General features: G+C 52.7%; 2 protein-coding genes across 2 annotated transcripts; both read left to right on the top strand.

Moving 5' to 3' along the window:
- Positions 1–45: 45 nt before the first annotated feature.
- On the top strand, positions 46–4,258 carry BBK36DRAFT_1127461 (hypothetical protein; the record flags this gene model as incomplete). The annotated part of the gene is made up of 2 exons (XM_024891503.1): positions 46–534; positions 599–4,258. The coding sequence occupies 2 exons, from the start codon at positions 46–48 to the stop codon at positions 4,256–4,258; spliced, it is 4,149 nt and encodes a 1,382-aa protein (XP_024746374.1).
- An 882-nt stretch (positions 4,259–5,140) lies between these two features.
- BBK36DRAFT_1182688 (hypothetical protein) lies at positions 5,141–12,096 on the top strand (the record flags this gene model as incomplete). The annotated part of the gene is made up of 3 exons (XM_024896321.1): positions 5,141–6,097; positions 6,250–11,616; positions 11,678–12,096. The coding sequence occupies exons 1-3, from the start codon at positions 5,155–5,157 to the stop codon at positions 12,094–12,096; spliced, it is 6,729 nt and encodes a 2,242-aa protein (XP_024746373.1). The 5' UTR covers positions 5,141–5,154.
- Positions 12,097–12,103: the final 7 nt, after the last annotated feature.

Below are 12,103 nucleotides of genomic sequence, written 5' to 3'. Positions count from 1 at the left end.
ATGTCAATCTTGTGTGGCAGAAGTGAGGCCTGACCTCAGAACACGATGCCATCTCCAGGCCCCCCTCATGCAAAAGCAGAAGCAACGGTCGTCGTGCCCATGGCCGTCCAGGCCTTCGTCGTCGCCGATGACTTTGGAGACACGGCCTATCAAATGGCACCAATTGTCCAGCCTGATCTTCACAAGTTGCAGAGACTTCAACAGCCAGAAAGATATACTAATCAATCTACAATCGAGGGAGGAGGGGAATGGGATCACCTCGATCTCATGGACTGGGTGGACACGAGCTGGTGGCGGCTGCAGGCTCTGTACAACCAACGCTTTCGACATCTGGCAGCAGGAGGGCCACGTGAGAGCCGCTCTGGAGTCTATCTCAGTTGGTGTTTGCCGAGTGTGTACCGATCAGCCATTACGGCGACAGAGAGTGCCGTTAAAACACCTCAAGACCGCCAGGCGTTTGAAGAGAGGAAGCTTCGGAGTGGATACAGGGTAACGGATAAGGACGGTAGCCCGATATCGAGTCAGACTACTCAGGTGAGTAAATGCTCTGGAGAAACAGCTGGAACATGAGGTTGAGCCGACTAACTCGATGTAATAGTTCCGTGCTGTGCCTGATCGCTGGATGGTCTTCAGAAAGCTCCGGAGCGGAGGCAATGGCGAAGTGATTGGAAAGGAGAGGTGGCTGATGGTTGAAAGTAACTGTCTGCGCGCCATTGACGACGACGAACTCCTCGACCCCAACGCTCCAGATATTGAAATCACCACAGCTGCTGGCATCGATCCAGAGGATATGGGACCAGCCAACCGGGAGGAGAAAGAACCCCCCAAGCCTATGGTGATGGGCCGCCAGGCTGACCTGGACACGAAGAATAACACCACGGAGGGTAACAGGAAGCACCGGGTCCCATTCAACGCGTTTGAGATGGGCCACGAGTTCTTCGTCGACTATCAGCCGCACAACATGGGAGTCTTCTCTCTGTTCGACGATCTAAAAGACTGGGTAAACGACGGCGGATCCGCCACGGTCGACTATGCAATCGTGGGCTACCATGCAGACCCTCGTGATGACCCTCTGATGCTTGACCACTCCTTGCCTACGGACAAACCTCCTCTGAAGAACAGAGACATAATGGCGGCTTTGGAGCTTGTGCTGGACGACCGCAACGATGATGATCCAGGAAAAGACGCGGCCTTGCAATTTCTCAACGCCGAAGCCAACAAGGACAGCCGAACTTTCACGTATGGCGTACTCCGTAACGTCCGTTTCGACCGGGACAGCGTCCAACATCTGGACGCTCCGTCCATCAAGCTCCAGGAAGACGTGTACTCGCATCAGCCGATTGCAGTTGGACTAGACACGCTGGACGCACTGGCAGCATATCTGCATGTTGCCCTCAAAGGCAATACCTCCAACCATGCGCAGAATCTCTTGAGCCAGATTGTCATGCTGGTCGCGCGAGAAGACGATGTTGACACTCAGCGCAAAGCAGCGGATCAAGTCGCGAACCACTCCTGGACCGCTCATAGAGAGGGCACCGTCTGGCACTTCCCGGAAAAAGAGCAATGGGACGAGAAGACACCCACCGTCACTGATGAGCACCGCATGGCTTTATCTAAGCTGAATAATATCCAGGCTCAGTTTGATGCATGCGTGCGTGAAGAGGAACAGCTTATCCAAAGACTATACGGCTGCTGGTGGAATGCGATGGGAGTACGCAACCTCCCTACGAATGTCCTCACATCACGGCGTGAGAGAATCCGGGGTGAAGCCATGGCAACAGGCAACAGACTGTTGACTTTGTCGAACAAGCAGAAGGCATTGAAGCTGGAAATTGAACGGGAAAAGACTTCCCTGAAGAACATCCTTGGAGGAGACGACAAGAGAACGAAGCTTGTCACGACTCCGACTTCTGGGTTTGGCCGACACCAAGACCCAGTTGTCCTCCTGGCTGGCGCCAAATCTGGATGGCCAGCTGACTTCTCAAAGCCGCTGCCCGTTCGCCTTGCCTCTGAAATTGCCGTTGGCGAGCTTCCATGTGACGGTCACCAGTGGATTGATAACCGTATGACCAACATCGGAGAGCCCCTGAAGGCGATACTGCGCGAATTCGGCGAGATCGACGACAAGAAGCGACGAGAGGGAAATTGGCGCAAGAGTCCGTACGTCGGCATCGAAGATATGAATCACACCCAGGGATGGTTCCCGCTCTTCATCGAATGGGAGATTGAGTACTACCACATTCCCTTCTCCAACTGGGACTTTGTGGCCTCAGACGACGAGAGCGGCCGCTGGCGATGGATCATCCCGGAAGACAGAAGGCTTGCCCTCGACTTAGGGGCGGCAAAGGACTGCCGCCGGATTCGAGGACGGACGGCGTTTCTGCCACAAGCAGCGTCGATGCTGCATGCACGCTTGGAACAGCTCTTTTCTCAGACAACGGACAAGGAAGTCTTGGCTCGGAAAGATGAAGTCTTGAACAAGCTGTCTTCTTTGGACTACTTTTCGGCTCCCCTGTCTGGATTAACGGACCATCTCCTGACGCTTCGACGCGGGCCTAATCATCGCCCAAGTGCTGCGTCATGCTCCAACGACGACATCATCAAGAGTATTCTCGGTACTAACACAGACGTTCTCAGCAGAATAGAGGGTCTGGCGCCAGAGCTGGCTCCTTACGGCGCATCACCAACGGCCGTATGCCCGCCTGGTTACTGGCTCGACAACAACACCGCCTTCAAGCCCGTCATGCATGGCCAAGCTCGCTTTACACGGCTTGTTGTGGTGGACAAGTTTGGGCAGATTGTCTCGGGCCTTCGTCCTACCGTATACGGAGACAATGGCGAAGGAGAGTCCTCAGCGCTGTACCCGTGCCTTTCCCCCAGCCTGACGTGTGGCAGCTATCAGCTGGAAGACAATCTAAAGGGGCATTACTGGCCAAACACAGTTGTAAAGACTGACAACGGCCCCAACTTGTGCCAGTTCTTCCAGCTTCCGCCTCGCATCAACGAGAACGCTCGCCTCAACGGCCGGTACTTGATGCCAGGCGGCGAGATCCGTCGCTCGGCTACGGAATGGGACAACCCCATCTGGGCGTGGCTGGTGACCAACTTCCAGAACCACTCCATCCAGGTATATGATGGCGAGGGCCACTTTATACAAGAAATTGTCCTCATCGACGATGACGATGCTGCCAAGCGCCGCGTCGTCTTCACCATGGGCCCCAAGTCTGGCGGCCATGCACTCACGGCCACAGGCCGACTAATAGAGCTGCTGGAATCCCTGAAGAATGAAGAGTTTGCCTATTCACTGTTTGACATGATCGGAGGGGCGGCGGAGGGCAATTGGCGCTCTTCAAGTGCGAGCCTCGACGACATGTTGCCGGCTGCGTTTGGGCGCCCCTTTTGTATTGCCGACGTTGGTATCTCCATCGAATTGGCTGCCCCGGCACTGTATGACGCGTCTCTTCTTTCAAAGCCTCCAACCTCCGCAGGACTAGCAAGCGTTCTTGATTACGAGTTTCCCATTGCCATGGGCAACCACACGGCTGCCTTCGATGGCCTTGTAGGCACGTTTCCCGCCAGCGGTCCCATTACCACAAGCAACATCTCGACAGCGTATAGTCGGTGGGCCAGCCAGCAGGCAACAACGCCTAATGAGACTTACACTTCTTCAGAGGCTCGGCCTCAGCCACTGCGAGTGAAGCCGTATTTCGTTGCGGGAGACACGGGCAGCATCGACGGCGAAGATTTCGCAAAGGCACACGATGCACGACTCTCACAGAGTTGCGTCAGCGCGATCATCGATGCCAAATTGCCGATTCACCTATACTCGGGCTCACTGTTTCCCATGATTGAGCTCAGCCTGCCGCGGTGGCCTGTTGACATGGCGTTGAGCAACATGCAGGCGTTCTTTGCCGTTGGTCCAACGCTGGTCCCGGAGAAGCCCGTGATGGAAGTCCGCATTGCAGCGGAGCCGGGAGGTGATGTGACGGTGCCAAAGGAACTGTCTATCCAGATGCCGGCGGCGAGCGACGCTGATGCTTCATGGCGTTGGATGCAGCCGAGACTGGACGGCGTCAATCCCGATCTCGACGACGATGATGATGATGATGACCATCTGCTTGTTGCCAATACGGAGTGGGATCCCGCGTTGATCAAGCCCTTGGACAAGACTTTGAAGGTTGAAGATGCAGCGTTGAGTGAGATTGTGGAGGGGTACATCATGGTCAAGTCAAAGGGGCGAGCCCAATGGCTTCAGTAAGAGGACTCATAATGAATGGTACATATCCATACACAACCATCTTCTGTATCAATGTCTGATATATGGCAAGACCCATCCCAGAGAAGGATGTCTAAGCACCCGCCTTGCGACTCTGCCAAGCATCAACATGGATGCAATAGTTATAAGTAACTCTCATTCAATGCTTACTTTCCGTGACAACATTGACTGGCTTGCTATCATACTTCGTACAGCCCTTCAACATTAGATTGGTGTACCGCCTAGATTTCCCAGTTGGTGAAAAGCATACTCTAATGGGACTCGTAGACCCATACCAGGCATAGCATAATACTTCGTGACTATATGCTTCGCCTCTCTCTCCAAGCTTCAATGACCTAGATATTCACTTATCAATTACGTGCCAGCACACTCTTTCATCTCCAACTTCTTCATGGAGCAAGAAAGAGCTCGGCAGAGAACAGCCATGGAATGTCAAGCCGCGGCCCAGCCCGCACAGTGCGCTCCGCTACCCTCGTCCTACTGCCGCTATCGACAATAGTCTCCTTGATCCCTGTAATTTTTGGCGTTATTGAGAGGCGAGCATGCATGTCGATGCTCTTGCTGCAAGCGACAGGGAGCAACTGAGTGCGGACTAGCCACATCAGTTTACAGCACGGCAGAGGAGGCAGAGATGAAGTGCTTTGGGAGGCTTCAAGAGTCCTGCGAGATAGCTCTGGGTACCCTATTTTACTTGTTCATCTATCATCACATACTCCCTGCTCAAGTCGGTCGACCGTCTAGTTTGCGAACCAAGCAGCGGACTTGCTTCCTGCCATGAAGTGTCCGACCTCTGGCTCAGATTCCTAACCTCGTCCTCCCTCGTTGATCAACGAGCATCCCCTGTGTAACTGGAAAGCTACGATCCCCTCACTACCAAGATGGCTGCTGCGTACCTTGATTATGAGGTGCATTCCAACTTCATCAACGTCGGCGCCGGCGACGGCTGCATTCATTTCTTGATGAACAAGAAGACAATCGAACGGGCAGTACTCATCGATGGCGGTGACGACGAGGCAGAGCAACCCACCCGCGAATCATTTGAAGCGCTGAGAAAAATCTACAAGGGAAAGTTCAAGCTTGATGCCATCGTCATCACACATTGGGATGGTGACCATTATCGCTCTCTGACCAGCGTCTTATATGATGACTTCGTGAAGCACAAGGAGAAGTCGACCCTGATAGATGAGAACGCCGTCTTCTATTGTCCATGGACGGCTATGAATAAGATGAACAAGAACACGAAGTGGAGAGTCGAGGACGATACTCTTTATTTCGTCGTCGGTACCACGTGGCATCCAATCTGCGCCGCCGTCACAAGCACAAACTGTATTGGTTACGACCTCTTCACCAATAAACCCATTTACGATGAACCGTCAAAGGATTGGACGAGTGTTGCATCCCTCACAGATGTATACAAGCTGCCGACGCTCAAGAAGCTCTTGAAGCCCATATTTCTTATTGTCGGCATAGACAACCAATTCATCGACGACGACCCCTGGGTGCCGCCCGTGAAGGCATGGAAGACTGTTGGCAAGGGCGCACGGGTGATCAACGGCGCATCGCTCATGGCCACGGTCATTTGGCCGAGCGCCATAGGCGAATATCGCGTGTCACTCTATACGGGCGGTGATGCTGAAGAAGGGTGCGAGAGGTGCCTCCTGGAATGGATGGAAAAAGGTCGCAATCTACTGAAGAGGGAGGTTCGGCTTGACGTGGTCAAGATGGGCCATCATGGCTCGCACTTTGCCCTCCCGGAGAGTATCGTCAAGTTCCAGAACAAAGCATTCGTCGTATCAGCTGGCTCGAGGCATGGCCATCCCAGTAAGCCCACCCGTCCCTTTCCAAGATCCACACCGTCTCTTCGATGTCCTCTCAAGGTCATAGCGCTTGACGCTATTCACAGCTGTCACATAAACCCATTTCAACGAGATGCTCTGAATGTATACACTAATGCAGGCAATCGATACTTTCAGGCTATTCCGTGCTGTTCTATCTTCTCGGCATCGCGGATATGATGAAGAACAATGATCCAATGAAGATCAGCCCCTTCCATATTTATGGCACAAGGAAGCCCTACTGGATGGATATAGACGCCAGCGAGTTGAGCAGAGTTCACTTCAATGTGAATACCATCTTGAGCTACACCGGTGGTACGGCCGTCGTCTGGAAGTCAATGTTAGAGGTGCTCAAGTTTACAAAGAATGGATCTGGTAACCTGACGCAGCTTCGAAAAGAGCTCAACGACTTGCTCCAGAACTCCGTGGGTGAAAGCATGCGGCATATGAAGAATCTCTTCTGGATCGAAAAGGGGGGAGACCTCAGTGGACTGGCGACTGTCGCTGACGGCGATACAATACTAAATCAATTCGAGAACTGGACACCGCCGTCGAAACACACCCTCCTCAACCCCACGAGAGAGTACGCTACAGCTGTAAAGCATGCCAGACAAAGGATGCAGCAAAAGTGGGCGGAGCATGGATGCGAGCCGAATTCTGATCCCTCTAACATCCGTTTCGTGGCGGTGAAGGCTAATAGCTCCAATGTTGTGTGCAAAATCGTGAAGCAAGGAGCCAATGCTATCTGGGAGGACATTGTTCAAACCTCGGCTCGGTCTGGCAATTCCTTCGCCGGTCAGGCATCTGATCCCCACCGATTCGGAGGGAAGAGGAAAGCTCAGAAGAAAAACAATCTTCTGATATCCGTCTCTGCTACAGCGGGCCCAGATGATGAGATTGAAGAGTGGACTCACGGGCTTCTCTTTGACGACATCAAGAAAGCCCAGGACCAGCCTGGCAGCAATTTCCCCAAGACAGGCCGCTTCGTCCGGCACCACCTCCTGGGCAACGCCTCAGATGTTGCTCTCTGGCTAAATCAGTGTTTCTCCGATGCTGTCGCATTCAAAGTCGGCGGATCAATTGAAGAAGACGGAAAAATAGTGCTTGACATGATGGACATCCTCATCTCTCCTACTTTTCACAGTACTGGGACGCCATCTTCCGAGCCAATACGTCTCGCCTTCACCACTGAGCAACATACGCGGAACGCCCAATTCGGCGAAGCAGCAACCTCTCTGCCACAGACGGCTCTTGGCTTTGACAGGCGTCTACAGGGCTTTCTTTTTGCGTTGGACAATTCTCAGACGACCGGCAACATGACTCTTGCGCAGTTTTCTGAGCTCATAGACTTTCCTCTTCCTCCTTTGGTGAAGGGCATTCTTTCCATGGTAAAGCTCCGTCCCGCTCCTGCGCGTTCATTTTCTGGAACAAAGATATACGAGGGTCCCGACTGTCGCTCCGGCATATGGTTCATGCCATGTCACGATTTACGTGTCATCTTTCGGATGGCCATGGAGCTGGATCACGGCGAAAGTTTAGAAGTAAGCACTTCTGAGAGTACTTCTGCTATGGAGAAGTTGTTGGAAGGAAGCGGTCTTGCGAGCACGGTATCCGATGTCATCATCACCGGTACAAGTGTGTCTGAAGCTCTGTTGAACGAGTATAAGAGGACGCGATCAGTGCTGGGGCTTCAGGCAAAATTGACCATCAACACGAGCAAACAAGACTCGGCCTCCACAAATCCGTTCGGTGGATTTTCTGTAGCTGCAGGTATCACTTTCACGAATAGTGGATTCGAAGTCAAGCTTGTTATGCACGACAAAACATCCGATATACTGTCCTCATTGCTTCAATGGTGCCAGAATCTCATCTCTCAAGAGTCTGTTGACCAGAACGCCACATCGTTGTTTGAGACATCGACGGATGATATCGTGAGCTCCGTAAAGGACGCATTTGGCACAATCTTCAAGCACTTCAACATTCGCAGCGTCATCATTGGCTTCGAAGGCGAATCAGATGACGGAACCTCCTCGTCAAGTGGCATGCCTAAGCCCTCATACTTTACTATCAACATCGAAACCACACTCCTTCAGAACGACAAAGTGCCCTTTTTAACCTCCTTGAGCTGGTCTCAAGGTGTATATTCCCTTTCCTGCGAGCTTTGGCATGATTCGTCTACTTTTGACATAGCCGGTACTCCTCTCTCCATCCAGCCTTACAGCGACTTGGGCAATATGTCGGCCATAAACCCAATGACCCGGGGCAGCGTTGGTTCGCTGTCAATAAAAGATCTCATTGGCAAGCCGGACATGGTGTTTCCAGCTGGTATTCCCTCCGTTATCAGCGATGCCCGCCTCAATATGAGTTTCGGCGGTACGCGAAAGACGGTTTTCCTTGAAGGGGCCGTCGAGTGTCCGCCTATAAGCCCTGAGAGGGGCAGCCTTCCTCCAGTGTTTCGCTTCAGTCAGCTTCATGTAGCCCTGAAGCTGGCCTTTGCTTCCGGTGGGACCGAGTTTGACCTTGCATTTGAGGCTGTGACCGAGGTTCGACTACCGAAGGGTTTCACACCAGATGACTCTCATGGCGTCGTGGACGATGTCATTGCTATTGAAACCAGAGTTGAGTACAACAGAGAGCACTCGGACTCTTCTTGGACCATATCTGGAAAAGTCAAGAACCTCAAGATGGCACACCTTTACGACTTGTTTGCAGCCGATGGTTCCAATGATGCCATTAGGGATCTCATGGGAGGTATACACCTTGACTACGTATTCTTGAGCTATGAGTATCACAAGAACCTTCCGGGCAGATTCGAACTCGATGGCGTCCTAGTTCTAGGCAGCCCAAACAATGGCCTTGAGTTGAAGCTCGAATACACGCACATCGGCAAGGCGAAGAATGGCGAAGAGCAAGAAGACAGCAGCTGGTTCTTCAGAGCTGGTGCTATGGCTGCTATGGACAAAGAGGGGCCCACTCCTGAAGAGAAGACGTTCAAGATTGCTGCGCTTCTTGAGGGCCTGGTGGACGACGTCGACGACCTTCCGGAAGTTGTACACAGCATGGAGATACCTCTATCAGCTTTAGAGGCCAATCTTGCCTGCAGCCGCGTACCCGGAGCGAAAAAGGGCGAAAACCACGCGGTCTCTGCGCTTACATTCACCCTAACTACGCAGAGTGGCAAGTTTGCTGTCACTCTGGCACAGGTTCGCTCATATGGTGGAAGCAAGGACAAAGACACCTCGAAGGTGGTGCCGGCACGACTCCTCCGTTTCTCCTTGTCCAACATGAACAGTATCCAGGTACCGGTCGTTGGCGGCACAACACCACCCTTTGATCAGGTTGGTGTCGTCTGGACAAACCGCGACATAAGTCCCGCCGAGATTGCAGTGCTCAATGAGCATGTGTTTACAAATGAGCCGTTGTTGGTAAAGACACCTTCAGGTGACACCGGACCAGATGCCAGTGACAAAGGTCTTCTACAGAAAGGCTTCCACTTCCAAGTTGCGCTGCTGGAAGGTTCCCAACCAAAGCTGATCCTCGATCATGTTGTTGGCGGCAAGGAAAAGGAGCCGAAGAAAAAGGAATTGGCTCTGACAGCTGGTGGCGAAGCAGTCGCTGCTCCCCTGGACAAAGGGAAGACAGTTGCGCCTATGGCCAAGACTTTTGGTCCCCTCACCGTCCGCAACATTGGGCTTTCTGTATCTGGTGCGAGATATAGTAAAGTCAGCCTGTCTCTAGATGCCAGTGTTCAGCTCGGGCCGCTCGCATTTGCCCTGCTAGGTTTCACCATCACCCTTGACCTCAGCGTCCTCACCAATCCAGACAAGCTGGCATCAATCATCACAGACGTCGGTATCAACGGCATGGCTGTCGCATATGACAGACCACCCACGAGAATTGCGGGCATGGTGACTCAATTCGACAACAGAGGCATCTCCAAGGGCTTCCAAGGTGCCATTTCTGTCAGCCTCGACACATGGTCCGCTATAGCAGGCGGGAGATATGAGGAATTATACCCAGACTTCGCCATTAAGTCCTTTTCTCTCTTTGGAATGGTTCAAGGACCGATTGCGGAGTTTGGCGCTGCCGAAATCAACGGCTTGACCGGCGGCTTTGGATATAACTCGCGGCTCCAAGTGCCCGCAGATGCCTCCGGGGTGGCCAACTTTCCCTTCATTGCCCTCAACAAAAGCGGCTCACAAGGTGGTTCCGCAATGGATCAGATGAATCTCATCTTGGCTGGAGGAGTCAAAGACGCCATTTCACCTGCCAATGAAGAGATGTGGTTTGTAGCTGGTCTCGGCATCAAAGCGTTCCAGACATTTGAGGCGCAGGCCATCTTCGCCTTAACACTTGACGAACATCCAAAGTTTACTGTTCTAGCTACGGCTACAGCCGTCTTTCCCAAGCCTCCTAAAGGAATCTCGCACTCGGATGATCCCTTTGGGAACGCATTTGTCGTTGTTGATATCGCTCTGTCATGTGTCATCGACCCTTTTCACGGGACCGTCATCGCAACAGGCGAATTGACTCCCGTTTCCTTCATTTTGAACCGAGAGTGTAAGCTGACAGGCTCTTTCGCATTGGCCTACTTTCTCCCCAACTCGCCCCACGATGGCGACTTCGTCTTCTCAATAGGCGGCTACCATCGAGACTTTGACAAGCCGTCTCATTATCCAGACGTCAGAAACCGCGTCGGAATCTCGTGGAAGTATGACAGTCACTTGTCCATCAAGGGAGAGTCCTATTTCGCCATCACGCCTCACGCCGTCATGGGGGGCGGCAGACTCGACATGACCTTTGAGAAAAGATTGCTTGGTGATAAGCTCTGGGTACACATTGCCTTCACGGCATATGCGGATTTCCTCATGAAGTTTCACCCCTTTTCTTTCCAAGTCGATGTCACTGTGGTGTTCCAAGCACGCGGAGCATTGGACCTTTGGCTGTATACCCAGAATCTGGGGCCCATCACTCTGTCTGCCAGCCTGTCATTATGGGGGCCGCCGTTGGCTGGCGTGGCAAAGCTGAGACTGTGCACGTTCCAGATCGAAGTCGCCTTTGGTCCAGGGTTCTGCAAGCCGAGCCCCTTGAGTCTGGACCAGTTCGTGCGAGTAGCAAAGAATCTTCCCGCCGAGGAATCTGCCACCGAAAAGAATGTGCCGAACCATATCATCAACGTAACCGCTGGCAAGGTGAAGACAGGCGAAGGTGCAAACACAGGGCCTATTGAGATCTCTGCCGCAGGGGTTCTCGTCCAAGTGCAATCCAGAATGCCTGTCCTGAGTGCTGAAATAAGCGGCCATGCGGAACCTAAACTGAGCGTCGTCAAGAACAGCAACGGAGAGGACATCACACCGAGAATATTCGCCAGGCCGATGCAGCTGCAGCAGCAATTCAAGCAGTCTCTTTTGAAGGTCACTTTACGACGGACTAATGGCAGCGATACTATCGACTTGGACGCGAACCCCCTCATCCAGAGCTTGCCTCCTGCACTTTGGGGAGAGAGTAAGTTGATTCTTGCCATATCTCTTTGCTGCATGAGGCTGTTGTAGCTGACATACTTTAGACATCGATAAGCCGGACCTTGCCTCTCTTCGTGTGCCTATGATCTCGCATGTGGTCGGATACACTCTGTCTTTACGTCCAAAGACGGGCAGCTTGGAGGGTATCCCTGCCATCTCGGTGACCGATTTCAACGCGGTGGATGTTGGAAAGGACGACGCTTATTCCGTCCCGCCTATTGAGCGGGTGATGTATTTTGCTGACAATGAAAGCTTCCAATTGGCTTGTGGTGCAACCATACAGGTTGAGAATGAGGAAAAGAAGGAGGAGGAAGAGAAAAAGAAGAGGAAAGCCACAAGGAGGAAGAAGAAGGATGCCTTTGCAGCGTGGGATCGATTCAAGAGTGTGTGTTCGGGAGGTGGCCTTGCCAAAAAGGTGCAGCTGGGCAAGATATTTGCAGCAACTCAGCGAGTAACGGCATAACCATAGC

Source organism: Trichoderma citrinoviride (genome assembly GCF_003025115.1).
Source record: "Trichoderma citrinoviride strain TUCIM 6016 unplaced genomic scaffold BBK36scaffold_14, whole genome shotgun sequence".
Classification (NCBI taxonomy): domain Eukaryota; kingdom Fungi; phylum Ascomycota; class Sordariomycetes; order Hypocreales; family Hypocreaceae; genus Trichoderma; species Trichoderma citrinoviride.
Note: the sequence above shows the minus strand (reverse complement) of the source record. Positions and strands in the feature narration are given on the sequence as shown.